Source organism: Brachyistius frenatus, unplaced genomic scaffold (assembly GCF_029030835.1).
Source record: "Brachyistius frenatus isolate BFR_SWC_R1_liver_20210118 unplaced genomic scaffold, ASM2903083v1 Contig_99, whole genome shotgun sequence".
Taxonomy (NCBI): domain Eukaryota; kingdom Metazoa; phylum Chordata; class Actinopteri; family Embiotocidae; genus Brachyistius; species Brachyistius frenatus.
The window spans coordinates 1,159,679-1,187,640 of record NW_027210698.1 but is presented as its reverse complement, the minus strand read 5'-3'; the positions used below and the strand labels follow the sequence as shown (position 1 = coordinate 1,187,640).

The window sequence follows — 27,962 nt, the reverse complement described above, 5'->3', positions numbered from 1 at the left end:
TGTGTGTGTGTGTGTGTGTGTGTGTGTGTGTGTGTGTGTGTGTGGACTGACTTGGAGGCAGGGTGTCTTTGAATTGTTCGAGTTTTTTTGTTTGTTTGTTTTTTTTAAATTTGTCGGAGGAAAATTATTGTATATTTTCTCTGAAAAGTTTCCTAATTTAAGGCCGCAGCAACAACAAGAGGAAAACCAGCAGCCTGAGCGATGTCGCTCTTTTATTAAGAAAACATGAAGGTCGAGCATTCTTCAACAACTCACTGATCTGAATGTTTTACAAAAATGAAGGCAATATTGAGCCGAGAAGGCCACTATTCTCCGTACAAAACAAGCCATACAATGATACAAAACGCTGCTCCGCTCCAACCGAGGCGTCCCCGCCACACAAAACACAAACTGCGACTGTCGTAGGTTCTCCTGCTTCAGAAGACGAACACTGAACAATGTCAAAGCACGGATTTCCAACTTGATGTAGAAAGTCAGACGGAGAGCGCTGTACATGTCACGTCCTCGGTAAAAAAAAACACTTGACGTGTTTATCTTTGTTTTCTTTTGGCCTTTTTACAACATTTTTCAATAAACTCTAAACTGAGAGTTGAGAATATTGTTGTGTCTCTTTCATACTTCTCTAGCTGCCACTGATGCCTGACTAAAAGTTATATACAAACAAGCACTACAGTTATCCACATTGCAGATACTCCTGTAGTAACAAGGCCAACAATACTTGCATGGAATATCCGTCCTTATTCTGTGCCCGTTTAGCATAATGTCACAGATTTGTACAAAATGAAAAGCATTATGAGTCCTATGTGGTGTGAAGCGCCATGTCCTGCGCTGCGCCGCTTTCTGCATCCGTTCTTCAACCCTCAACGTGTCCCGGTGAAGAACAGGCTGATGCCGCTCTTCACTTCACCGTCGCCATGTTCTGACTCCTGATGGAGCACCATGCCTTGAATATGTCTCTGCGAAACACAAGTGATCACGTTGAGAAAAGTTCTCGTGTGTGTGTGCGCGGGAGACGACCGGCGCAGCGATGCAGCCGTCGGAGCTCTACGTACCTGCAGTGAGTGGCCACGCATTCGTTACTGCAGTACTCTTTGTCCCAGTCGTCGCTCTCCACTGCCGGGTTGTTGCAGCCGACCCTCACGCACAGCGCGCTCCTCATCGCATCGCCGGACCCGTTCACCTCCATCTCGTCCTGGAAATCGACGGAAGGGTTAATATCCGGCGATCTCTGTACGCCGAGCTCGGCTCGCCACGCTCGCCACCTCCGTTTACTCGGTCGCCTGGCGCGGCGACAGCCGGGCCCGCCGACGCGTCTACGTCAACTTTGTTTCTCGGTTGTCTCGCCGAGGCCTCCTGAACGCGAGCTCTTCTCACGCAGACGGGAGTCACGGCCGAGTTTTGAGCGGCAGCTGCTGCCTACGGGAGCTGCAGCGTCCTGGATCGTCTCTGACGTATTTATCTTAACGACGTTGTTTTAAAGAAGAAGATGGACAAAACGGATGTTTGTAAAATGTAAAAATCGCAGTTAATTTCCGTTAAACTTGTGTAAAATTGTGTCATTTTAGACACTTTTAGTATTCTCTTACAGTTTCTAAAACATTTAAATTAATTTGCAAATTTTGGCCAGTTTGATAATAAAGAGTCATTTCTGTTGTCCAGTGGGAAAGAATTCTTAATTACACCAGCTGTGATTGAATATTGTTAAAATAACTACTGAAAAAAAACATAAAAAGTCAAAGTCCTGGTCGCTCAAAAGCTGAGTGATGAAGGGAAGTTCCCAGTTTGATTCTCAGCCGGCTGCACGTCCTCCATTTCCCCACAATACCTGTCTGTCTCTACCAAGAGACGTTAACAATTTGTTTTTTTTTAACAAAAACACAACTTATGATGCACTTTTGAAAAAAACAAAAAACATCAATGAATTATTCATGAAACTGATACAGTATATTGATTAATCGATGAGAAAATATCATTGAGTCGAAGCCTTGGCTTGAAGTAACGCTGAATGGGTCTGCGCTGCACTTAATGTCGGGAAACTGTTGCTACGGCAACCACTTTGAATTTCAAGTGTTGGAAAAACTTGAATATGCGAGATCATGAAGAATCCCCATAATTTAAATGAAGACAGACGAGTTAGACGTTTGGCCAGAGACAACAACAAAGAATGAAGGACGTTTACCTCCTCTGAATGCAGCACCTCTGTAACGACGTCCTCGTCCGGATGTCCTGACGGCTCAGCAGAGTTCACCACCTGCACCGACACGACGGGCGCAGACTGGGCGGACGTGGTCGCAGTGGACGATGAAGCCGCAGTGTTCGGGACAATAATCGGCAGGGCCTCGTTGCCCTGAATGGAGGCGGGAACTATTTTGATCTGCAGCGGAGGTGGAGGCGTAGCCGTGACGGAGACGGCGTGGCCCGGCGCGGCGCCTCCCTCGCGCGGCTTGGCCTGCAGCGGCGGCGGCGCCGGCGCCATCTGCTGGAGCCGCGGCGGAGGCGGCGCGCTCTGCATCTGCTGCAGCGGCGGCGGCTGGCGCGAAGCGCCCGACACCACCAGGGTGGGCTGCAGGGCGCGGACCCCTCCGGGCAACACGGTCACCAGCTGCCCGCCCCCCTGCAGCATGTGCTTCGGGATGATGATCTTGGTGATGGTCTGGGCCGGGGTCACCGCGGCGGGAGCGGGAACTTTGTTTGCCCCCGTGCGGGACCGGGTGATCATCTCCGGGACGTCCAGGATGATGTTGGAGGCGCAGATGTTGGTGATGGTGTTCTCTTCCAGGCCGGTGCCGGCCGGGCGGATGGCCTGGTGGGCGGCGGGCGGGGGAGCCGCTGGAGGTGGTGAAGGGGGAGTCTCCATCTCCTCGGCGGCAGGCTGGGAGGGAGGAGGACGGGTTCAAGACGTTGGAAAAGGGAGTGAAATGAAACACAGGAGTCTGCTGGTGTTGTTTTAGAGGAGGACATGACGTTACCTGTGAGAGCTGGTTGGCTCTGTAAGCTGCAAGCGCTTTCAAATACTCCCTTTTGGCTACTTCTGTCTTTCTCTTGTACACCTAAAGAAAACCAAACAAACACAAACCACGGTTTTCACAGTTACTTTTCTCACCATTTGCAGCAGCAATCTCTCTCCAGCCATGACAGACAAAAGAGGGATCCTACATGCGCTTCGGGTCATATGCAGTACACGTGTGCACGTACGTGTTTTTGTTCCTCGGCCAGACTGTCCCACATAGAGGCCACGATCTTCGACACCTCCCCGAAAGAAGCGTTGGGGTTCTGGCCTTTAATGGCGGCCTGCGTGTCTCTGAAGAACAACGCGTACGCTGAAACCGGTTTCTGGGGCTCGTTGGGATCTTTCTTCTTCCTCCCTTTCTTTACGCCCATCATTGCCGTCGCTGAGGCCAGCGTGGCGGGCTTCCCCCCGCCACGCCTGGCTGTCGCCGGGGAGACGGAGGATGAGGGAGCCGAGTGAGAGGACACGTGGGAGAGGACGGACGGGGACGAGAGAGACATCGGGGAGTCTACCAGCACACTCCTCTGAGAAGGGCGAGAGAAAGCGGGAGAGATGGGAGGTGAATCACACGGTTACAGACGGAGCTGTGAAAGAAGGATTCAGCCTCCGGATTTCTTCTATTTTTGTGCGTCTCAAACGGTGTCAGATCATCTTCGGGCTAAATCTAACAGAAAACCGAGGCAACCAGAGTAAACGCAAAATACACGGTTTAAAAAGATCATTGTAAACATTGAGGTAAAAAGGTGATCTGCTACCTGAACCTCCGACGTGAGTCGCCCCTTCGTTTCTATTGTGTTTCACCTTCAACAGAAACAAACCTCCGGATCACCGGAGCTCAGTCTGACGCCGATGGAGTGAAATATTGTCCGACTCGTCTTTGCAGAGCTGCTTTAGTGCGGCAACGCTGGAAGGGTTCGTGCCAGCTGCTCTTTCCACGTCCCGCCGCAGCCACAGTTTGAGGTTCAAACCTTTGATTAAGTCACTCCCAAGTTTTACCACTTCAGTACTTAATGCTGGAAACATTGACGTGCTGCATCGCCCAGCCGAACTCAACCTTCGACTCAGAGCACACTTCATATTTTCCGTCTATGATGGAAAGTTTCCCCTCAGCATGATACTGCCACCTCCGTGCTCGACTGTAACGCTCTTGAAAGTGGAATTTTTGTTTTGGTTCATGTCCGATGTAACAGGACCGCCGTCTGTCAAACAGTTCAACCAAAACAACTTTCTCCCGAAAGCTTCCACGTTCATCGAGGGTGAAAACTTTTTTTCACAGGTGCAGTTGGTTAAATTGTCCTGTTGCTTCATTACATCATTTAAAACATATGAATATTTTATTTACCGAGGCCGCCTTTGTTTTATGTTAAACTTTGTTGTGAGATCTGACACGGTTTTAAAAGAGATACAAACATAAAGCTCGACCACTTTTTTCACATAAAAATGGTGTGACTTGTATGTAACTGGTTCAGAATCCAAACTACAATCACAAAAAGGTTTTGAGTACGAGACCGGCCGTCAACGTGGGCGTCGGCCTCTACAAGGGTTGCTCCTCACCTTGAAGTCATCCATGTCCTCATCCTGCAGCGAGCCGGCCGGAGACGGCGTCGCCGACAGCGGCTGCTCGAGCGTCTCCGAATGATGCCCGATGGTTTCCCCCCCCAGACCCAGAGCCAGCTCCGACTGGTTGATGGTGGCGAGTTGACTGCTCCCCAACAGGCCGTGACCGATGTCGCCGAGTTGAACGTCAATGGTCATGGGGGACGAACTGCTGAAGTGGGATCCACTGGAGTTCCCCAGTTCCTGTGGAGGGATGAGAACACACAAACTCGTAATCGCGTCGCACTTAAATACATCACTCGGTACTCGGTACGCCGCCGGAGGCCTCACCAGTGCAGAGGAGCTCAGGAGGGCTCCCCCTCCGGCCTGGCTCATCGTCCCCAGGTTCAGCTGCTCCAGGCCTTGAGAGCCGGAGTTCACGAAGGTGGAAGCGAAGGACGGGTCGTTGGCCTCGACCACCAGGTTGCTGACGAGGCTCCGGGAGCCCGAAGGCCCCCCGGTGCCATCGGACCCGTCCGTCAGCTCGAAGTGGGACACGGCATCGCCGATGCTCAGGGCCGGGTCCGGGTCGAGGGAGATGGGGGGGATCTCGAAGACCTCGTCGCCGAGACTGGGAGTGTGAAACGTCTGCTGTAAGTGACCAGAGGGGTAAAGAGCCACGTGAGCGGACACACGTCAATCAGATCAGTGAGGACCACGTTGTCCCGGTGTGTTGTCCCGGTGTGTTGTCCCGGTGGACTCCCTCACCTCTGCGGACAGAAACGGATGTCCCGCTCCGCTGATTGTGAGGTAACTGTCGCTGCCTTCAGGGAACTGAAAGACAACCGATATCGTTAAAGTGAAGTGCAGCTTCTCCTCCTCCTCCTCCTCCTCCTCCCCTCCTCCTCCCTCCTCCTCCTCCCGTCCTCCCCCTCCTCCCCCTCACCTTGTTCTCCTCCGGGTATCCTCCGTACGCTCGGCTGTCCAAGAACTCAGAGTCAACATTTTGAGCACATCCGTCCGACAGGTCGGAGTAGAAATTAAGGTCCATTTTGAAACGACTTTACTCGAAGCGAAACGATCACACACGTGTTAGAGTTTGTTGGATTCGAGGTTTTTATATGAATTATATGAATTATATAAATTATATGAATTATATGAATTATATAAATTATATAAATTATATAAATTACCTCCTCAACGACCCGCAAGTTAACTGGAGCTGCTAGCTAGCTAAGATCTGCCGGTTAGCATAATGTTAGCGCCGAAGAAATGACGCTAAGCTGCCCTCGTTTGAAGCCCGCGGGAGAACTGGTCCAACGGGGGCGATTTCAGGCGAATAATTGCCAAATATGTTGGGAAAATACGTTTTGTTTCTCCCCCGCAGCAGGCCAAAGTCTCCCAGAGGCCCAGGACAAACCCATTCATACGCCGGAGTGCTGCTGCTGTTAGCGCCCCTCCGAACCCACAACATCGCTGGTGCCGCGTTCACGTGCCGTCGGACAATACCATTACTACGTTCAACACGCGGCGGTGGCTGCGGTGTTTGTTAACTTAACTTTCAGCAAACTGTTTTATTTCCTAGAAGTAACTTTTAAGGTAAAAGAAAAAAAAAAGAAGCTCCTTAGCCAGCGAAGGTGAAACTGGTGCTTAACTTCTGGTGAAGTTTTGTCGGCCTAACGTTTCGTTTGGTCCGTTAAAACAAGCACTTAGATGACAGACACACATATTTCCGTTTTCATTTGAAGTGTAAAATGACACAACAGTCACCACGTGATCGACCTTTTTTTTTTTTTTTCCCTAAAAATGAATACAGGTCTTATCATTTAATTACTCTAATTCAGAGTGATCAGGATTATTAATTGTCAGTGTTTCAAGGATGAAATGTGGTATTTTAAATTCAGTTGACACAACCTTTATAGAATTTGACTTTACAGCAAAATGTAGTCCATTGTTGTCCTTTCACCTTCAAATAATCAAACCAGTGTTAACTAGCATTTATTTAACATGACTGTATAGTAATATTATTTTCAACCATCTATTCTCTGTCTGGGCGGCAATTTATCTTTATACATTTAAAATACCTTAACGACAAAGATTTACATTTTGTTCGGTAGCCGTCTGAAAAGTTTGTCCTCAACAGATTGGACGATCACACTATATATCAGCAATTGTTATAACAAAGTTTTAAGAATTACTCAAGAAACCATTTTTTAAATTAAATCAAAGAATGAATAAGTTCTTTTTATGTCTTTATCTATAACAAAACAGAAAAGAAAAAAAAAAAACAAACAAACAAACCTGGATCCACTGTGGTGAGGTATTGGATATTATCTGTGCTGTAAATAAATGCCCCCAAATGAATTGTTCTTTTGTGGTGCAAGTATAAAAACAAAATATGTCCTGACATGACAGACAGGATGGAAATTTCAAGTAACTGAATCCTGCAGCAAGTTATCAGTCAACATGTGTCACGCTTTCAAGGTTTTTTTCGTTTCCAGTTTTTGACTGAGTCAGCAGTCGTGGAGCTCGTAACAGATTTAAATTTCCTCAATTCACGGCTAAGCTGGCCTCTTATAAGGGCCCCTATGAACCCCGCTGTACATGTTGGTTCAGCGTCTACCCAGACACCCAGAAACCAACCGTAACCTCTCCAGCTAAAAGATGAATATGTCAATAATGTTTACACGCATAAAATGTCAGAAATATTCAAGTACCAGCTTCTAAAATGTTTGCTGGTTTTCGCAGTTTTTTTTTTTTTTTTTTTTTAATGACGATATGACAGATCGCACGATGCGGACAATGCAAAAGACAAATCAGACGGTGTCTTCGTCACCAGTATTCTTAAGAGTTGCATCATATTACTCCAAAGGATTTTAAAATAATTCTCTGTTGGAACTTTTCTGTCCCGAGTTCAGGCCTTCAGGATGCAGCGGTACAAATACACCAAGCGCAGGTTTCGTCCATTCAGAAGTATTCCATCACTTGCTGTTCTTTTTGGTCAAATTTGTGCATTGTTATTCTAACATTTGACCTTTGAGAATTTGATGTTTAGGTATCGTTAGAGTATTGCAATAGGGACCGATGTAGTTTTGAATATAGCTTAATAACTCAAAAGTATCTCAGCTGTGATGTTTAAGACAGATCATCAGAAAGAATCACGTGCTGAACCACGTGGCGAAACAAAATATCCGCACTGCAAGATAATGCCAAATTATTAGATGTAGTACTATTCAGCATTAAGCGCGTCATAGGTCTCAGTAGCTCAATTAATGGCAATAATTTAAGCCTTAGTGGGTGATCATCTGCTGTAATTAGGTTACAATTACACAACAGTTGAGAAATGGACATCATGTGTACACACAGAAAACCCTCTTATTGCTTCTGCTGAGTGAAAATCACAAAAATACACACAAACTGGATTTCACTGTAGATTGCTGTTATTCATATCACAGATACAATCAGATCATAAAACAAGAATAGTAACTTGATGCTGTCATCTTTGCACCATAGTACACAACTGACCAGCTCTACATTGTACAATACACCCATCCTCCTAGCTCTGTTTCAGTAACTAATACGCCACTTCCCCTCGACCCCCACCCATAGAGTGAAAACACTAACAGTACATCCACACACTGGATCCCCTTTTTTTTTTTTTTTTAGTTCACAGACTTGTCTGGACAGAGGATGCGACCCAATGAGATCAGGGGGGAGGGGGGGGGGTGTTTGTGGGATCTGGTTCTGCTCAGTCCACATGTCCAGTTTCATGTAGCGCTAGAGAGCCAGCTTTGAGGTTCTTAGATAAGAAAAGTGTATCTGTACAGCAAAGGTCCCCTTTTGGTCGCGGTTGGGAATGTGATGGGAATTCATAGGTTTCGGAGGAAGAGGAGGAGAATGATGAGTTGACAAGTAAGAAAGCTCAGCTTTTTGCCATTTTGTCAGAGACAAGATCGAGGAGAGAGAGATGGAACAGAATCGTGATGTCGGGAGAGAAAAAAAAAAAGATGGTGCAAACCTGTTCCTTAGATGGAAAAACCCCTATATAAAATAAATGAATAAAAGTAGCAACAAAAAAAACAATTCATCCATGTTTTGATACATAATGGTAAAAATAAATGAGGAATAACATGATTTCAATTTCGACAAGGGGACTAAGTCAGATGTGTTCGGGGATAGAGGTTCAGTCAATCCTCTGAGCTTGATGAGGAGTCGGAGTCCTTCTGTGCTATGATCACATCGTCCAATAGCGCTTCTTGATCCGAGCTGTCATAGTCACCTTGGGAGAGGCTGTCGCCACCCTCCATTTTAACGTCAAAGTCCGGACTGGTGAGGAAGTGATGGGAGGTCTCGATGTCCTCCTCGTCCATCATGTAGGCTCCGTCTGACACCAGAGTCTCCTCTTCCACTCCATCCAGGTTGGGGTCTTCGGGGATCGGCTCTGGAGTGAGGTGGTGGTGGTGGTGGTGGTGGTGGTGATGGCGGCGTCGACTTTTCTTCGGGATCTCCGAGTGCTCGGTCAGCAGGCGATGGAAGAAGGTCTCGGGCAGAAAGCCCTGCGAGAAAAACAAATTAGAAAATGATTATTGTTAGTCAGTGGTAGAAGAAATATTACAAAGTCTAGTATTGGAAAACAAATAAGACAATAAAAACACACAGAAGGCGGCTTCATGTGCCTTAACATCGTTTTCCTTTTTAAAGACCTACATACCAGCTAACAGCGTTGTTCTTCATGGGAGCAAAGCGCACTACGGTGTCTTAAGAGGTTAAACAAGAAGACTGTTCCTGTTGTGTATCCACAAACATCGATGTGCAGGAAGCAGAGAGACGCAGTAACATTCATGAGGAAGTATTCCAATATACGTCGTTTGATCAACCTCAGCCCCTGACTGACGTGCATTTTATGACCACTGGTGTGTGCGTATTTGATTTCACCGCGGACCTGAAACTTGACTCATGGCTTCATTGGACTTTTCAAGAGTCTCCGTTTCCGATTTCCAGAGTTGGACAGAGAATGTGATGTGCGGCCTCGGCTCAAGTCCACGGTGAAATCGCAAATGCGCGCGCACACAAGGAGGTCGCAAAAAGTGTTTGAAACTCGGGCGCTGACGTAATTTGAAATTCTTACAAAAGTTACTGCCCCCGTCTCCACTCAAATTACTTTGCTGCGTTCAAATCATTCTCGTTCACTTAAAATAATCACAAAAACGCAGAGCCACACTATAATAAGTTGGCTACGTACCGAGTTGCGGACCGTTTCGGACCACTCGGGTGCTACAGCGATGTCAGCGTTCTCCTCCAGATATTCTCTCAGGTCTTGCAGCATCGGACAGAAAGCAGCTCCGACCTACAGACACACATTTGAATGTTCGTGAGAATAAGACAGCGAACAGACAACAACTCCAGACTGCAGCTGTGTGACATGATGTCTCACCTTCTTTCCTGTCCTCATGTTAATGAGTTTGACCTTCTCCGTGCCTGTGGGGGCTTTATCTGCCCTCCTCCTCCTCTTCCTCTTGCTCCTGTTCACAAGTAGCTATAGAAAGGAGACAAAAGGATGTGATGGAGTAGAAACATCGTTTCACCATCAACCCGATGAGTCGGGACATTATGACAATTATTTGATGAGTTTATTGGTTGTTGCGAGTTTACCTCCAGCATGTCTCCCTCCACCTCATAATCTGGGTTCTCCTTCAGCCACGGGGGGGGGTCCCTGCGCCGAGGAGTACGCTCCGAAGGATCGTGGAGTCCATCGAGGTCCGAGAGCTAAAAGTGAGAGTTAAATTGAAAAAAAAAAAAAATTTGTAAAGAAAATCCTTTGCAGGTTGGTTTTTAGTTGGTTTTTTTTGCATTCAACAGCTTGTGTTGTGGAAGAACCGAGCGACAACCAACAGCGCCGTGACCCGCTGGTCAGGAACTGCTGTTATGAAGCCTCGAGTTCAGAGCGGTTTGGAGAGAGAAATGACTCAATCCTTTTTGGGCGAGCTGGAGAGGAGCGAGGGACTCGATCTGATTGGGAACACGTCTACATTACGTGCCGCCCGCCGATAGCAGAAACCTGACTGCACTGCGGGCCTGTCAATCCTTCCGCATTGGATTCCTTTTTCTGACCCAGAAGCTACGTCCACGTTTACATCCAGCCTGTGGGAGGAGCACGTGTAAACCTGACATGTGTACCTCTTGGTCCTTGCGCTTCTTGCGGCCGCTGCTCTCTCCTGCTGACCCGTTAGGCATCAGGGCCTGTTTGGAGAACGTCAGCTTCAGGCCCTCCTCCTGACAGCGAGACACAGAGAGGCCTCGAATTCAGCAATAAACTACACCTCAACATATACATGTTTTTAGACACTTCATGAACTCATCACAGTCATCAAGTGATTTTATTTTGCCTGCTGATGCCTTAAACAACATAGTAAACCTCCATCACATTCTCACCTTGAGGAGTTTGACGGTGAACTCTCCGTCCTCTCCGTCTCCGCCGGGCCCACCGGGCACTCCGCTGGGTTTACGGATCAACCTTGTGAAGGCCATCTCATCTGCCGCCAGCTCCGAGCCGGTGTTGAGGTGAGCCTCCGACACGTAGCGCCGCCCCGAGGGCCACTGACCGCTCACCACCAGCGTACACAAGCTGTCCAGGCGGTTGATCAACATGCGGTCCTGAGACGAAGAAGTAACGCCGTGAGAGTCAGTCAGTCAGTCAGTCACCAAGAGAAATGAAACACATGGTTGTAGTTTCCAGAGCTAGAAATGATTAAGTGTTCATCAGTTACCTTCGGCCAGTCAACTCTGAGAGGATCAGGAGGAGGGATGCCATCCTGAGACGGAGTCATGGAGAGTAAACTATTTTCTTCATCCACATCACGCACCTTCAGGCTCGCTGAGAGGGAAACAAAGGGGAAATTAACAAATGTGCTAAATTAGATTTTTGCAGCAGTAAAAACGAAACACTTTGACGGCCTCCTCACCTCCTTCCACCTCCTCCTCACTCTCTCCGCTTTCATCGCTGCTGCCTGATCGCTCCGAGGAAGATGAGCCTGAATCAGAATCAGAATCTGAATCGGACCCTCCCTCGCCCTTCCTTCCTCCTCCTGATCTTTCCCCCCTCGCCCTGCTCCTCTTGAAGCTCCAGCCTTCGCCTCGCACTTTGCCGTCGTGGTGACTCAGCGGCGTATTCTGCAGCTCGGCGCCGATTTCACCTCCGAGCAACCGGGCGCTCTCGTCAGTTCCCTCCCCCTTCACTGCAGGCATGTCCTCCTCAGTCTTGGGCAGGCTGAGTGTCATGACGGGCGGTAACTGGGGGGGGGGCGGCGGCGGCGGCGGCGGTGGCGGCGGGAGGGCTGGCACCTGCTGGTTCTGGATGAACTCTTCGCGGGCTTGGTTGAAGGTGAACTGCGGGTCTGGGAAGATGGAGAGCTCGGTGCGACTGACGCCGTGCAGCGCGGCGCCGAGCATCAGCTGACGATCGTGATCCGGTATGTTCCACCAAGCGGGCAGCTCGGCGCTGGACGGAGCCAGAGGCAGACGCTCCTTCAGGGAGGGGTGGGGGAGCACTCGCTCACGAAGGCGACGCAGGAGGCTGATTCGGTAGAGGGTACGGGAGGCCCGCTCCTCAGTGATGGGGGCCACGGTCTGAGAGAGGTCTGATGGTTCTGAGGGAGAAGAGTGTAAAAGATGAAGAGTGTAGCTGGTGGTGTAAACCTCAACAGGAAAGGAAGCATCCAACACTGTGGACTATTAAATAAACTTAGTTACCTTCACCACGACCCGGGCGGAGGTGGCACACCCTGCGGCACATGGCAACGAAGGAGCGGAAGTAACGGCTGAGGCTCTCGTCGGTCTTTTTGTCCAGACGAGCAAAGGTACGGAAACGGTTCCAGTCGAATTCTGCGTCTCCGCCTTCAGGGATACCGAGCTCCTTTTTAATCTTCTCCACCCCGAAAGTCGACACCACGCGGTAGAAATCACATTCTTCCCTACGCGTCCACCTAAATGAAACCGAGGGCAGGTGGAGTGAGGAGGGGCTTTTAGTTTAACGCGCCGATTCAAGAGCTGAGCTCGAAAATGCTGGATTTCAGAATCAGCTTTAAAAAATACCACCAATTTTGCCAACTTAAAATGCATGCCATAACATAAAATACAAAAAAACAAAAAACAATGAGTGCTTCACTCCAGTACAACAGTGAAAGTCTCGACAACTTCAAGTATAATATATAATTCCCTGAGCCGCTGGAGACAGAACAACGTAACAGCAGCTCACCTCTGCTGTCGCTCCTGCCGTGCGATTTCCTTCAGCTTGCTGGCCTGCTCGCAGCGCCTGCGTCTGCGGTCGCCCTTCGCCTCGGCTTCGATCTTCAGCTGCTCCTGTCTGTAGCTGCGCTGGTAGGCTGTGATCAGCCGCCGCAGCCGCGCTGTCAGCGATGAGCTGGAGGGCCAGTCGCACGCACCACTCTGGCTGGTTACGCTCTCAGTGACCACTGGCATGGCCTTGTCTTCCACAATGATCTCATCGTCCACGTTCATCGAATCCGGCTGCAGGACAAAGTCAAATAAAGATTTATTAGTATGTTGTTGTTTTTTTGGTCCGATTACTTCGCTTCAAAACATTTAACAATATCTATACTATTCTACTTGTGCTGCCAGAACCAGATGTGATGTGATGTTCAGATTCGTACCTCCTCGAAAAGATCTTTGGTGTGTCTTGACGCAGGCTTGAACTCTGGATCTTCTGAGTATTTATCATAATCAGCTCTGCATAAAACAAACGATACAATCATCAGGCAGGAAAAGGGTGAGACGGGTCCAGTAACAGGTCATCCCATTACAATTCGTTTCATGAATCTCAAGACTTTTAAAAACATTTCAATTAAAGTCGATGACAAACAAAGCACATTTTCAAAGTGATAGAAACGTGATAATGTTCAGTAAAGTCTGCTATAAATCTATAAGCATTAAGTTTGAGGTGACGCTGTCAGCAAACATAACTCACTCGTCTCCGAGCTCAGCGTCACCGGTGTGTTGCTCGGCATCAATGGCCTTGTCATCAGGCCGACCGGCTCTCTCCAGGAAGCAGAGGCAGGGATCAGCGCGCATGGTGGTGTACATCTCATAACCTGGTAACAGAGGAAAAAGTCAATGACACAAAAAAAACAATGTTCGACTGACGGTTAAAAGTTTCAAATCCGAGGCAACTGCAGGAACACAACATGACCACGGCAGAGCAAGAACTGAGATTACTGTATCACAAAACCCTCACCGGATTCATACGTGATGAACCTACATACAGGAAGAAAAGAACCTACCATGTTTGAATACACCAGCAAGCAGAGAGCGGTCAGCCTCAGAGTCCCACCATCCTGCAGGCACCTCCTGCTGCTCCATCTCAGGCATCCAGATGTCAACATCCCTGCAAACAAAAATAAATGCACTCCGTCCCTACATGCCTCACAGTGAACCTCAGTAACTGAGCCTGTGTGTGTGTGTGTGTGTGTGTGTGTGTGTGTGTGTGTGTGTGTGTGTGTGTGTGTGTGTGGTCCTATATGTACAATGGGGAGCATTAGATACCTGATATCGGCCCCTTTCAGGACAGACTCAGCATGTTCACCAATCACCTCCTGTTTCAGGTAGTAGAGCATACGCACCCTCAGCAACACCCTGAAAGAGGAGAAGGGAGGTTTTAATATTTAACCGTGGATGACGTGGAGTTTGCGTGTACACACGCACACATACAGCTGATTGGCCTTCACTTACTTGTTGCACTGGTGCTTGAGGTGCTTTCGGTAGCTGTCGTCGAGCAGCAGCGTGTCAGGGTTGTACTTACGAATCCACTCCACCTTCTGAACATCAAATGTGCTCTGGGCCTTTACTCTCTTACCCTTCCTGCCTCTCGGAACAGGGATAGACAAGCCTGACGGATCAATCGGTCACAGTTAATAAACACCTCAGCAATTTCTCAACAGATTTCCTCGATGACAAGTATGAGGACTAAGAAAGAGGACATTTTTTTCTTCTGCCAAACAAACGTATCCAGATGAGTTTATTGTAAATAAATCTGCGTGCAGCTCCGTACCCGAGTGGTTGAGTAGTGTTTGTGGTTCTCGTCCGTTCTCTGGCGGCGTGATGAGCTCCCAGATGAAACTCTTGATGTTCTCGTCTCCGCGATAGTGAAGCAGACAAAAGACCAGAATGACACGGCAGATCGTCTCCACGTCGCGTTCGCTCAGACGCCGTTTACACCTGGCGTGGGACAAGATGTCCTTCCAACGGCCCCAACTAAAACACACCATAACAGGTCAGAGCAGTCAAAACAAAGGACAAGACCAAATAAAAAGTGGTACATGGTAAATACGGTCTGCGCACCCATAGACAAGCAGGTGTTTCTCCACCCGGAAACAGTCGGTGCGGCCGTAACCGCCTCCGCTGTGACGGTCGGCGCGTCGAGAGGCCCGCGACTGTCGAGAGTTGGCAGGTGGATACTCATCATCGCTCTCTAGATCAGACAGGTCTCCACCTTCACCACGTAAACTGGAGTACTGACGGGTCTGCTTGCGAACTCTGGGAGTGTCGATCACGAGAGTGTTCTGCGAGAGGGAAGAGTAACTTCAGTCAGAGCATATGAAAGGACCTGGACCGTGCTCTAGTAAAAATCTACAGTACTGTCCGAGCAGCGGGATGTAATCCTTCATCGTATTCTTGTTACCTTCCGATTGATGGTGTCCATGTCTATGTCGGCTTTCTTGGCCCACTTCTGCCAGAATTCAGGGTCATCAAGGGCGATGTCGTTGCGGTTCTCAGAGGCCACAAAGCTGGCTTTGGAGAACGTGGAGCCCTTTCCCTCGCTCTCAATGGTGATGGTCGTGGCTCTCCGCTGAAGGATCTGGTCGATATCCTCCTCACAGAAGCGACTGCCCTCATCGTTCTCATCCATGATGGCAGCGTAGGCTCCCTTCCTCAGAAGATCCTCGATCTCCTTCTTGGAGAACTGCTGGATCTGATAAAGACGACAGGGAGAGCCATTTACACAAGTGATGCTAACTGGATTAAACAGACTCATTGTTCAAAATGAACGAGATGTAATACAACCGACCAGCCTAACGGTTTTAGTTGATGACCGACAGGTTTTCTTACCCCGTTCACGTTGCTCTCTTTGTTGCCGCTCATGCTCTGCAGGACAGCACGGTCCAGGCCGAGCTTCAGACTGGCTTTATCCAGCATCTCCCTCTCATAAGAGTTCCTGGTGATGAGCCGGTAGACCTTGACCGCCTTCGACTGGCCAATACGATGACATCGTGCTTGGGCCTGGAATAAGAATAAGAGAAAGATCAGCAGAGCAGAATACGTAGCTGCTTACACCTAAATGATTAGAAGAGTTTCAAGTTCTGAACATAAAATCAATGTGACTGCAAATGAAGAAATAATGGCCTCATTCAAATAACATGATACCACAGTACAGTAGTCTTGTACCTGCAGGTCATTTTGAGGGTTCCAGTCAGAGTCGAATATCACACATGTGTCAGCAGCAGTGAGGTTAATACCCAGGCCGCCGGCACGAGTACACAGCAGGAAGACGAAGCGATCTGAATCAGGCTTGCTGAAGCGATCGATGGCAGCTTGTCGCAAGTTCCCACGAACTCTGCCATCAATCCGCTCATAAAGGTATCTGTAACACACAAAGGAGTCCATCTAACACTCTGAAGACATTAAGACACATTTCAGATTTTATAACCATCAGTTGTGCTTTGATCTCACAATCCTCTTTTTATTAAAACAAAAATACCGTAATAGACGAACAATCCGACCCTCGTACCTCTTGTTGATGAGGTAGTCCTCCAGAATGTCTAAGCAGCGCACCATCTGGGAGAAGATGAGCACTTTGTGGCCGCCGGCCTTGAGGCGAGGCAGCAGCTTGTCCAGTAGCACCAGCTTACCGGCCGACCGAATCAGGGCCTGCAAATGGAAGTCAGAGGCCAGCGGGTCATACACCTCCCGCAACTCCGCCACGATCTTCTCCTCTGCACCTGGACAGGACAGAGAGGCACGAAGGCACCATATAAAAACAGGACATAACACAATGACTATATGCACCACCTGCACTGCTGTTCTTCTATTTCAGCCCAAAAAATTGTATTGTTAAATATATTAAACACACAGACGGTAAGATACTCGGGGCAGAAAGATAAACAACCTCGATCCACTGTTTTTAATCCCAAAAAATAAATGCCGATATAAAAAAAGTTGTCGTGCCATACCATTGATGAGGTAGGGGTGGTTGCAGCACTTGCGGAGCTCCATCATCGTGTTGAGCAGGTTGGGGACATTGCTGTTGCTGTTTGCCCCTAAACTGAGGAAACTGAAGTTCCTCTCCAGGATGGCCCGGTAGTATTTCTTCTGGACATCCGTCAACTCAACCTGAGAGGATATACGGACAAGTTTTGTATTTTTTTTAATTCACCATTAATCGTACAGCAGAGGGCATCATTGTTTTAAATATCTGTTGTGAGAAAAGGTCTCGTCTGGCTGTTTGTCATGTGGGAGGCAATCGCAGAGTTCATATACCATCAATGCTTCTAAACTGTTAATAAATCCTTATTCACAAGCTTAATTCATTTAGCGAACAACTTGATTTCTCGTCCTTTTTAGTGAGACAGGAGAGACAGATTGTTCTTTAAACTGACCTCGATGATGGTCTCCTGCTTGGGTGCCAAGTTCTTCTCAACATCCTCCTTGAGCCTTCGTAACATCATGGGCTTTAAGATTGCCTGCAACTTCTGAACCTAAAGAACCAAAACAAACCACATGCTCATTGACCTGTTCGACATTAGATATGAGCAACAATGTAGACGTGACTTCAAGACAAAGAGACACTGAATGTGTTGGTGTATGTGTGTGTTTTCACACCTGTTCCTCAGTTTTGAGGTCTCCGAAGTCTCGAAGGAATTCAGTTTCAGAGGGGAACTGAGTGGGCTCCAGGAAGTGAAGCAGACTGAAGAGTTCCTCCACAGTGTTCTGGAGAGGAGTGCCGGTCAACAACACTTTGTGTTCCTGGGAGAAACCAGAGAACAGAGACAGAGACAGAAGGAAGAGGGACAGAATGAACAACAAGCAGATTTGTAATGAAGCAAAACATGTTCAAGAGAACGGAACAACACGGGAGACAGGACAGGAAACAGGAGATATAAGCGGAGAGGAAAAGCCTTGAAATCTTTCCATGTTTGATCAGCCTTATTCAGTGCCGTGGTCCACTCACCAGGTCCAGCATCTTTAAGCTGTCCAACAGCTTGCAGTTGCGATTTTTGAGGCGGTGAGCCTCATCGATGATCACACAGCGCCAGGAGATCTCTCTCAGCTCCGGGCAGTCGGACAGCACCATCTCAAAGGTTGTGATCAGGGCGTCAAACTTGTACGCACCCGGGATCAAATGCTCCTGCACGCAGAATCATCATTTTCATTAGTCCTGTTTAAAAATCAGTCAAAAGAATCAACTACAGTCCTGATCAATAACTGCACCTTGTCGTCTTTGCAGTACATCTCGTACTGCTGGATCATCTGTCGGCTGGCCAGGCTGCCGTGGTACACGATGGCATTCATGTCGGTCCACGTGGAGAACTCCCTCTCCCAGTTGGTGATGGTGGAGAGGGGAGCGATGACCAGGAAGGGGCCCTGGATACTGGCAGCGTACACCTCAGACAGCAGCGCGATAGACTGGATGGTCTTCCCCAGACCCATCTCATCTGCCAGGATACAGTTCTGCCTGAAAAACAAGCGACCCGGAGAGTGAATACTGAAGCCTCGGGGGAGGCAGATACAAGAGTGTCATTCAAATAAATATCACGATGCTTTCATCATGTTCTTCCCTCATGTTTATGCTCTGCCATTTAGAAATACATGCATCAAATAGCATTTTGTTTAAATAAAGCCCCCCTTTTTTTCTCCCCTATTAAAGCTGTTCCTGCTAATTTTATAATTACAGTTTGAGCACTTACTAGTCAAACTAACCACGTTTCAGGGTGGCATCACCGTATATTTTGCCACTGATCAAATAGTGTACGAAGCACGAGTGCATGTGACAAATACCTGTTGTACCAGTTGAAGAGCAGCCAGTTGACTCCTTCCAGCTGATACTCTCTGAGTGTGTTGCTGTTCTTGTACTCTCTGGTCTCCTCCAGCTTCTTCCAGGAGCCGGCAGAAGGTCGTGCCTGAAGAGAGAGAAGGACAAACGGATGAAAACAACCACACGAGAATCATTCCTGTGATTGATTATCATGTTATTTCTCTTAACCAATGTTTCTAAGGTTTAAATCGACACAAAGTTGTTGGTGTCAGTTGAGTTTCCACTGAGCTGAACCTCTCACAACATTTCCAGGTTGTGCTGCCGGGCAGATCTTGGTTCCTGTTTTGTCAGTCTGTTTTTCAAGGTTTAATTCACAGTGAATGGAAACCTGTTGCATCTGCAGTGTTTGAGTCCGTTTGTCAACGGGAGGTTAATTAATTGATGACCTGCGTCTGACCACCGCAGGTCTGTTGGCATTTTGCCTCCGTAGTTGACAGTTCAGAAAAACAAAGGAGACACAATACAGACAACAGATGGGATGATACAACTAGCTTTGATGACTACATTATGTGGGTCCAAGGAAAGGAAGCAAATTTAAAATATGCATAAACCCGGTGATTAGACACAGGCGTGCTCCTCGTTATCTTTTACTTGACGACTCACAGCTCTTTTCAAGCGAGGTTGTCGGTCTTGGATTTTGCTGAATTCTTCAACTTTGCCCTCGTCCACGTCCTCCTTCAGTTCCCATGTGGCGTCTTCGTATGGCAGAGAGCACCACTTCACCAAGTAGTAGATGACAGGCTGGAGGGGATGGGAGGAAAAGTGGGATTTAAAACAACAATTTAAGTATGGTAAATATTTTGTTTTATGAAAGAAGAAGAGGTCATATTTCTAAAAGTAAAAAAAACAGCAGTGAGTTCAGCAACACAGCCAAGAGATGACTCTTTTTGAATTGGATGCAAAAGGGACCTCGTCTCTCACCTCGCCATTGTCCTTGTCCACGCTGTGGGACACATCCAGGATCCTGTCCGCCTCCATGTAGTCTGGGTTAAAAGGCTCCTCTTCCTGAAGAGAAAACAGCCGTATCAGAAACAGAAAGCCTGGTTACGGTTCAACCGGCCGAGCTCCTGCACACCCCCTAAATAAAAGGTTACAGCATGCGACTCCCACTCACCTCCTGAAATAAGTGCCTCATCTGTGCGTGCTTGGTCTTGAACCTCTTGATCTTTTGATGGATCCTCTTATCTTTCTCCAGCTGCTCCATACTGGCCCACTCGCAGTGTAAGTAAGAACTGAGAACAAGAAAGTCAAGTTGTACTCGTGTTCACTCACTCGCTCCTCCGCTCAAGCAATAAAAGGCATCGAGTTGTTCATTGAGAGACTGAAACTTACTAGTTCTTGTATTTAACAAAGAATTCTTCAACGTTGGTGTACTGGCCCTGAGACACCTTGAAAAGAAGAACATATGATAGGATGTGATTTACAATCATTACAAGATATTAAATATATCTTGCATGTCTTGCAATGGATCATCATGTAAATAAACAAACAAACACACCTCCTTTGTGGTTAACCTCATAGACAGCACTTTGTCAACAATGGCAGCATCTTCCTCACTGGGGTTTTCCTGTCAAATAAAAGTGACACTCTTAAGACTGATAAACTACAACACAAAGATTCTGGTCAAAAACAGCAAACACACAAATGATGTGAGAAATGAACAGTCAGTCAAACTGTGTCATCATAGTAAGCATCAAATTACTTGCAACCATTCGATACTCACCACAAAGAACTGCATACTGGGCTGCCCATCACCGTCCAGCTCCATTTCCTGTTTGAGCTGCGCTGCCGTCCCGCCGCTGATGGAGGCCACAGCTGCCGCAGTTGTAGTAACATCGACGTCTTCCTGCTCGTCTTCATCGTCCGTTATCTTGATATCCAGGTCCTCTGTGTACTTCTTCCTCTTCACTACACGATTGGAGCGCCTCTTCTGGCCAGAAGGGAAAAGGTGTAAGTTCAATGTGTTCGGTCTCGCACAATAAACACTCATGTCCTCTGTGCAGCTGAAGCCAGGTCACACTCAATGTATTTTCTTTAAAGTTCAGCTTTTATATGACTATCACGTTTGTTCTTCTGGACATTTTGGCTCATTTGACCTCTTTATCAAACATGTCTGATAACTGGGACGTCCCAGCTCAGAAATGGATGTGTGTCAACCATCTGACAGTCAGAGAAGGGGCTCTCTCATTAGAAACTACCAAACTGGCTTCTTCAGTAGATAAACTGTGAAACTAGTCCACAGTCTTCATGCTCTACCTCTTTTCAGTTATAAATGTTTTGATGTCACAACTGTGACATGAACGGCCAACGAACGCAAACAGTAACTGAGACTGTGCAAAAACACCAAAGCCTCTTGTGTTAATAAAGGATGAAGCAGTTAAGTGTTAATGACACTTAACTGGGCTGTATTGGTCATTTTTCAGTACCAGCATTGATACCTTAACATCAATACCGTTTACCTAATGGTACATCTTTCAATGCCAGTATTAGAAGATCCATTTGAACAAAAATACAAAAAAAAATGGGATTACACATTACAGAACAAAATCTTTAGTTTTCATGCAGTTTAGATGGGTCGAGTTTAAGTGTGTTCTGTGGCTCCAATTTACAATGTCCCCTCTACGCCTCACATGCACACTATAGGTCGAGGTAACAATTTACTGGTGTTTTACAAAACGGCTCACATAACAGACTATCAGTACACGCTAGCTCGCCGGCTGTGGACAGAGACGCCTCAGTTACTGCAGCTCACACAACTCAGACAGGTACGTGGAAGAAAATGTGTTTCAAAACAATTAATGAAGGCGGTGTCATCTCATCTCTCAAGATTAATTTGAGCCGAACCGGAGATTATGTTTTAGAAATGCTGTAGTGGCTTACTAATGATGAGATGTACTCGTCCATAAACATGGCAAAAGATATTCATTCTAAAACGTGTTAGCGTGGATGTAGCTTAAGTGCCGAACGTCAAGGAATCCTAGATGGCGTCGAACTTCAGTGCACAGCCACACTTCTGCTGGATTTTGCGGCTTTCACACCAGAACAAAAAGGTGCCTCAAAACAAATGACTTCTGTCCGCTCTGTTATTATTTGTGCTGACTACGGATGAGATTTGGCGTCATTCATGATACCGTGTTTGTGCTTGTACCGTAATCATGTCATCCTCCAGTGCAGTGGGTGAGGCTGGGCTGAGCTCCCCGTCAGAGTGGTCTGAGGACGCGTTCCTCTTTCTTTTCTTGGCTCCCACTAGAGTAATAGTGCTGCAGGAAGGTGGAGGGAGAGGAAACACACAGACAGAATGAAGCAGAGGGACAGCAAATAAAAAAAATTTAAAAAAAACTTCCTGACGTACAGAAATGCAGTCCTCCCCTCCCCCCACTGCTCCTCACATGAACATGACTTACTTTGTCTTTGTCTTGCTCTTGCTTTTGTTCCCACCTCCAGGTATCACTGTGCCTCCAACCACTGCAGTCGTTCCTCCTAGTGTCTTCACTTTGCCCTTTTTGTCAGCCCCTCCTGCAGTTTTGGGCACCGTTCCTCCAGCTGCAGGACCTTTCTTTTTGCTTCCCCCACCACTGTTTTTTTTCTTCGTGGCAGACACCACAGTCACAGTACCCCCCATTTCTGGGGACGTCTGTGTGGCTGGCAGCTCATCCTGGTTCAGGACTCTGGGCAGGTTCTTCTCGCCCCGTGCTTTGGCCCGGGCTATAGCTTCAGCCACAATACGGTTGGCTTTCTCCTGCTTGCAGAGAATCTCCACTCGTCGCACTGAGGCAGGCTCGCCGGGGGCCTTGGTGATCCGGATGGCCTGGGATGTAGAGGTGGTCGTAGCGGAGGGACCTGCTGTCGAAGTGTTGATGACCTTCACCACAGAGACGGCGCCACCAGTGGACGAAGCTGAGCTCGTCTGAGGGCAAGACAATATTCAAAAAAATATATTTCTTGCAGTTTTGTACAAAAGCCCAGCTCTAATGTTCAGAAAATAAAAAGTGCATGCTCATTGAGGCCTACCTGGGGCTGTAGGAGCACTTTTAGTGGTACTGCAACTCTCTGGCCCCCTTGGCCCTGGGATATCTGCAAAACCTGGGGGCTTCCAGTGTTGCCAGCTCCTGAAACCAGCTGGTACTGTAGATGTGAAAGAGACGGGTCAAGTCACAAGCTTGTTTCAATATAATCAAACTAATAGATTACAGAAACCTGGCAAACCAATGCCAGATCACGCAATAAAGCAGTTATATGATCAAAGAATTTGTCAGAATTTTAAAGAAGACAACGACATAAATCTGTTTGTTCTGCGTCTTATCGACAGTCTGATATCAGCAGTATAAATCTCATCTTTGTGCTCAGGATGCTTCCAAACTCTGTGCTATGTTGGGTTAAACATGCCCCGGGCCGCTGTTCTGAGACAGCAAACCCACATGTTTTTAAAAGATGCTGCAGTGTTGCTTTAAAGATGTTGCCAATAAAACCATGAAAAGTACAAAACAGCCAAAACCTAAACAGAAGCACACCTTTGATGTTTATCTGTATCTTGAACAAAGCTATAATCATTAAGATTCTGCTGACTCTCTCTGACATCAAGGGCCACATTGCTGATTTTCCACCTAAAACCATGAACCATGTAATAAGGACATGTAATAAGGACATGTGGCAATCTGACGAAATGCATAATGCTTTCTTTATATGCAATTTATCTCATGTATGCCTCTCACGTCACAGCATCCCATGTTCACAAAGTGTGATTCAAAATACAAATGTCCCCATGCTGAGTAAAGCACTCACTTTGATTGCTGATGGATATTAGTTAGCGGAACCGAGGAATTATATGGAATTATCTGTCCTGGCTACATAAAGGCGGCCATTGTTCTTTGGTCGTGAACTTTCACAGCACATGCAATATTAAGTTTTCACATCCGAAACAGTCATACACAAATGTTTGTGAACTGTAATCTCAGTCACAGAGGCACATTTGTTGTGACGCTGGGGGCATTTTTCGGTGCAGAAACATGTCAGTGGGTCAAACTTCAGAGGCAGCATTTAAAACAATAGAGTGCTTGGGAAAGGTGGAATCTGCACGCAGACAGATGTCTCGTATCAATCATATCAGTGATGTTTAAGACCTTTAATATCCCTTTTTTCTGAAGAAATCTGGCCGTTTGCACAATTTGTTAAAGAAAAAGTGTCTGCTCACACTTACTATGAGAACTTAAAGTAATTTATCAACAATAATCTGATTGAACAAGCAGGAGCTTTTAACCTCTAAACGCTTTTTCTTACCTTAATTCCTCCTTGTTGGTTGGGCTGCTGCTGCACCTGCAGCTGGATTGTGAGGACTTTGGGCTGCCCTCCAGCTTGGCCTGCAGCCCGAGCCTGGGTCAGGGCCGCTAGCTGACTTCCCTGGAGGACCAGTTTGCCACCAGGGAGCTGACCCAGCACGAGTCTAGTTGGGGCCTGGTGCTGCTGGCCCCCTTGAGTCTGAACCTGCTGCACCTGTGCAACATGCTGCTGAGCTGTAACAGCTTGACCTGCTGGCGTGCCAGAACCTGTCTGGGAGGGCTGCTGGAGAACCAGGGTGATGCGCTTTGCCTCTCCCCCCTAGAATCAGGAATGCAGAATGAGATTTATGACAGTCAGGAAAAGACTGACCTAAATATACCGAAATTACACCGATAGCAAACCATCGACCCACTCAAAGCATCACTTGTTGTGGTGCAGCTGTTAGGCTGACACCTTGTGGTCTTCCTGTGGAGGCTGAGGTGGTGCTTACCTGCGTCTGCATGGCCGGTTGGAGCTGCACCTGGCCTTGTGCCTGGACTTGGACTTGAGTCTGGCCTTGAGCTATCTGTGCTTGGGCTGGTATCTGGACCTGAACTTGCTGTCCTTGCGTCTGCTGTACCTGCTGAGGCATGGAAGTGAACAACACCTGTTTCACTGGCCCATTGGGAGACTGAAACAGCCTCTGCACCCCCAGAGCACCCACCTTCACTTGAGTTTGTCCTGGGCTCGCCTGATTCAAGACTGCTCCCCCCTGCAGTATGGACATGCCAGGTTTGAGTGGAGTGCCAGACAACACACGGATTACTTTTCCGCCAGTCTGGCCCGTGGTTCCTGTTACAGTCTGCAGCACCTGGGCTTGACCCTGGGGACCTTTGAGGATGACTATTTTACCACCAGCCTGCTGCGTGATGGCAGCTAATTGCTGGGCAGTGAGCTGGTGAGTTATCTGTGTGAGCTGCTGCGTGGTGGCTGTGGTGGTAACCGGGGAGCTAGAAACAGTCAGAGGTGAGCTCAGCAGGACAGTGCTACTGGTGGCCACACTGGTAATGGGTATGGTGGTGTGGGCCAGTATTTGAGGTACAGTATCAGCAGGGGCAGGAGCCACAGCGGGAGCTGCAGCTATGGAAACAGTCTGAGCAGCCACCACTGGCACCGGCTGCTGTACGGGGACTGGAGCAGGAGCAGGGTCCGGGATGGCAGGAGCTGCTACAGGTACGCCAAGGCTTGTGCTGACCGTGAGCTCGGAGGCGGGCTCCGGCTCGGGCGTCGGATCCACCTGGCCCAAAGCCAGCTTGAGCGCTTCCTCCACGGGGTCTGAGGAGCCCTGAGAGAAGGAGTCATCCGGGAGGGCATCCAGGTTAAACAGGGGTGTGTCCTCAAAGAGGTCCATAATGGGATCTGCCATCTTGCCCACTCCACACAGGGAGACGGGCACAGCGTTAAAAAGACTCCGAGATGGAAGCTAAATAGTCGTCGTCCAATTCTTCTCAACTTTTAGGTAAAAAGCTGGAGAAAAAAAAAAAAGCGGAAAAACTTTGATTAACCACAATTTCCTGACTCTGATGATTGTTATTGTTATACAACACTGGATCAGAAAGTTCAGACACTTCTCCGCTGGCATCACATGACTAAGTAGTCCAAGTTTTGGCGCTTAATCAACATCTGAGTTACATACGTTGTTGTGACCGGATATAAAGCAATGAGCCTGGAGCGGCGTCACCCTCAACGACACAATCGCCGCTCCGCACCACCGACGCTCACCGGGTTTCTCTCCCTTTCTTTCTGTTCCACTGAAACATTTGACACAAACTTTGACGTGTGCTTTCTTCTCCAGTTTCAGGTGCATGGAGAGAAATCGCTGACCTCCCCACAAAAACACGTGTAACTCAGGTGCTGATGCTGATGAAGCGGTGAAACTCGGACTACTTACTGATGAGGGTTTTTGTTTTCTCCCCCCCTGATCTGTGCATGTCACAGCGCTGTGGTTGTTAACACACAACAGGACCAGTCTCTGAACCCACTGATCCACCCGTACACAGCGAAGATCTCCGGTGCTTCTTCTCCCTTTTTTCTCTCTCTCTCTCGGTTTCTGATGCATATCAACTCAATTCCTTCAAGTTTGGTTCCTAATGTACAAAAAGAACATGCATAGTTTACTAAAACGCAGACAACCTTCACAATAACACAGTTGTTGTTGTTGTTTTTATATAGAAAACATGAAGTCACAAAACTAACATAACAGGCATTTAGTTAAAAAAAAACATGTTTAAAAGTCATATAACGCCTTGAAAACTAGAGAACATCCGTGTTATAAAACAAAAACCACCCATGTTGTTTTTGTTTATCTCATTCAACTCTTGGCCACACGGTCCGCAAAAGCTCTCCAAGTCATAATAAAGGTGTCTGAAAACACACTAAAGCAACGTTTGGCACTTTAAATAAAAGTATAAACTACCCAGCGAACACAAATAGTTGACGGTGAAGCCGGACGAGGAGGCTGCTGCCCCCCGGAGAGGCAGGATGCTGTCCTCTCCTGCGGGTCTTCCTCACTCACCCGTCGGCTAGCGTTAGCTCGCACCGCGACCTAAAATGTGCCTCTTTCCAAACGCGCCCGTGGCCCCTGAAGACGTCTCCGGGCTCACCGGCCCGGCGTCAATCCTCACGTTTGGAGCCGTTGGTTTTCTTCTCCGCCCTTTACTATCGACCATTCAGCCCGCCGGACTCCGTCGATCTCATCAACAAACCGGACCAAACCAAAGCAACGTGCCACAATAACCACTGCCCGTCAACGTACAGACACACGTTAGGCCGCAATGCTGTTTCGCTTGGTCCGCGTCTAATTTTCGGCCGAAATACATGAAAATAACCATCGCGTCCACTGCCCCGACTCCCGCAGTAATAATTTCGGGGTGCTAAATTTACCTTTGCGTCGACACACATGGCTTTCTCCGTCTCACAACACTGTACGATTACAGGAAACGGCCAGGGAAGAGCAGGAACTAACATTCTTGCCAGAGAAAGCGTAGAAAGCGTGCCCCTCGGAAGCTACCGGGCGCCGATTGGTGCGTTTTCTCGCGAGCCGGCAGCATACGGCTCTCTCACTGGCTGAGGCAGCTGTCCGTCTCGCTCCCGGGCGGGACGAGGGCTGTAGTTTGGTTGAGAGAACAATAAATGCGGCCTAGCTGGGATCATTTGACTCAGTGATCTCCAACATTGTCTTTTTTTTTTTTTTTTTTTACTGCCGGAGATGACCGTGTTTTAATGTACCGGACGGTTAGAGCTGACTGGGGAAAAATACACGGTGTTTTAATGATTTGTTTTTTTATAGGGTTAATGGAGTCCACAAACACCAGACCTGTTTGTGAATGACACACCATCAGTTGTTTTGTTTTTTTCCAACGTTTTATTACAGTGGCTCAGGGATCAACCCCCATCATAAATGAGACCTGTTGGGATGTTGTTCAATTACGCTCCAGAAAAACGTCAAGAAAAAAACGCGAGCTCATTACAGCATATCTGATGGTTATTGGTATATCTGAAATATTGATAATAGCTTCTCTTCTAGGAACCAATTTGGTGGTTTGTGAGCTTCCATTAGCGATCCGGGTCTGTGGTTGGAGTTTGGCGCCCTCTAATGTCCGCAGACGGAAATGGGAGTGTTAACGTTTCGATTGTTTCAAAAGGATTGACCTGCAGGATGTCGTCTAGGCAGAAGCAGGCCCCCCTATTAACCTCCTTTTGTTGTGGACTATGAATGGCAGCAGCAGCAGGATGTTGTTGAATCACAAAAGACTTTAGGAATATGCACAGCATATGCAAATCATCAAGCTGAGACAATAAACGTCTCACAGTTTAGGTCAGGTTAAAAAAAAAAAAAAAAAACTAAGATGAATGCTACATAATTTCAGATAATGTTTTCTTTCAGCAGAGCACATTTCCAAAGAAAGTCACAACAAATGACCAACTGCTGCACAGAGAATGGCAGCTTTTGTAGGTCCGTCAGGCTTCGGGGGCCCCGGAGGACGGTGCCAACGA

The 27,962-nt window shown here is 47.7% G+C and overlaps 2 protein-coding genes across 6 annotated transcripts; both read right to left on the bottom strand.

The window, feature by feature from the left end:
- Window positions 1-184: 184 nt before the first annotated feature.
- tox4a (TOX high mobility group box family member 4 a) lies at window positions 185-6,010 on the bottom strand. The gene is made up of 9 exons (XM_069711334.1): window positions 5,493-6,010; window positions 5,315-5,380; window positions 4,898-5,197; window positions 4,565-4,810; window positions 3,196-3,534; window positions 2,970-3,050; window positions 2,180-2,872; window positions 1,053-1,192; window positions 185-956 (listed from the first exon to the last, which is right to left on the bottom strand). The coding sequence occupies exons 1-9, from the start codon at window positions 5,595-5,597 to the stop codon at window positions 899-901; spliced, it is 2,028 nt and encodes a 675-aa protein (XP_069567435.1). The 5' UTR covers window positions 5,598-6,010; the 3' UTR covers window positions 185-898.
- A 1,958-nt stretch (window positions 6,011-7,968) lies between these two features.
- chd8 (chromodomain helicase DNA binding protein 8) lies at window positions 7,969-26,932 on the bottom strand. Of its 5 annotated transcripts, XM_069711403.1 has the most exons (40): window positions 26,850-26,932; window positions 24,631-25,433; window positions 24,418-24,549; window positions 23,928-24,245; window positions 22,662-22,775; window positions 22,055-22,557; window positions 21,799-21,910; window positions 20,374-20,580; window positions 20,149-20,217; window positions 19,983-20,038; window positions 19,765-19,882; window positions 19,572-19,655; window positions 19,254-19,391; window positions 18,614-18,735; window positions 18,047-18,290; window positions 17,787-17,963; window positions 17,438-17,581; window positions 17,215-17,313; window positions 16,789-16,948; window positions 16,347-16,557; window positions 16,004-16,199; window positions 15,668-15,838; window positions 15,240-15,530; window positions 14,900-15,120; window positions 14,610-14,812; window positions 14,291-14,447; window positions 14,105-14,194; window positions 13,843-13,946; window positions 13,530-13,653; window positions 13,216-13,291; window positions 12,801-13,072; window positions 12,296-12,528; window positions 11,509-12,192; window positions 11,314-11,420; window positions 10,979-11,200; window positions 10,724-10,819; window positions 10,199-10,312; window positions 9,981-10,082; window positions 9,789-9,893; window positions 7,969-9,102 (listed from the first exon to the last, which is right to left on the bottom strand). In XM_069711403.1, the coding sequence occupies exons 2-40, from the start codon at window positions 25,330-25,332 to the stop codon at window positions 8,734-8,736; spliced, it is 7,647 nt and encodes a 2,548-aa protein (XP_069567504.1). In that variant the 5' UTR covers window positions 25,333-25,433; window positions 26,850-26,932; the 3' UTR covers window positions 7,969-8,733. The 5 variants fall into 5 exon arrangements, with proteins under 5 accessions (XP_069567504.1, XP_069567501.1, XP_069567503.1 ...); XM_069711400.1 differs by having other exon boundaries at window positions 24,418-25,433; XM_069711402.1 differs by having other exon boundaries at window positions 20,374-20,577; window positions 24,418-25,433.
- Window positions 26,933-27,962: the final 1,030 nt, after the last annotated feature.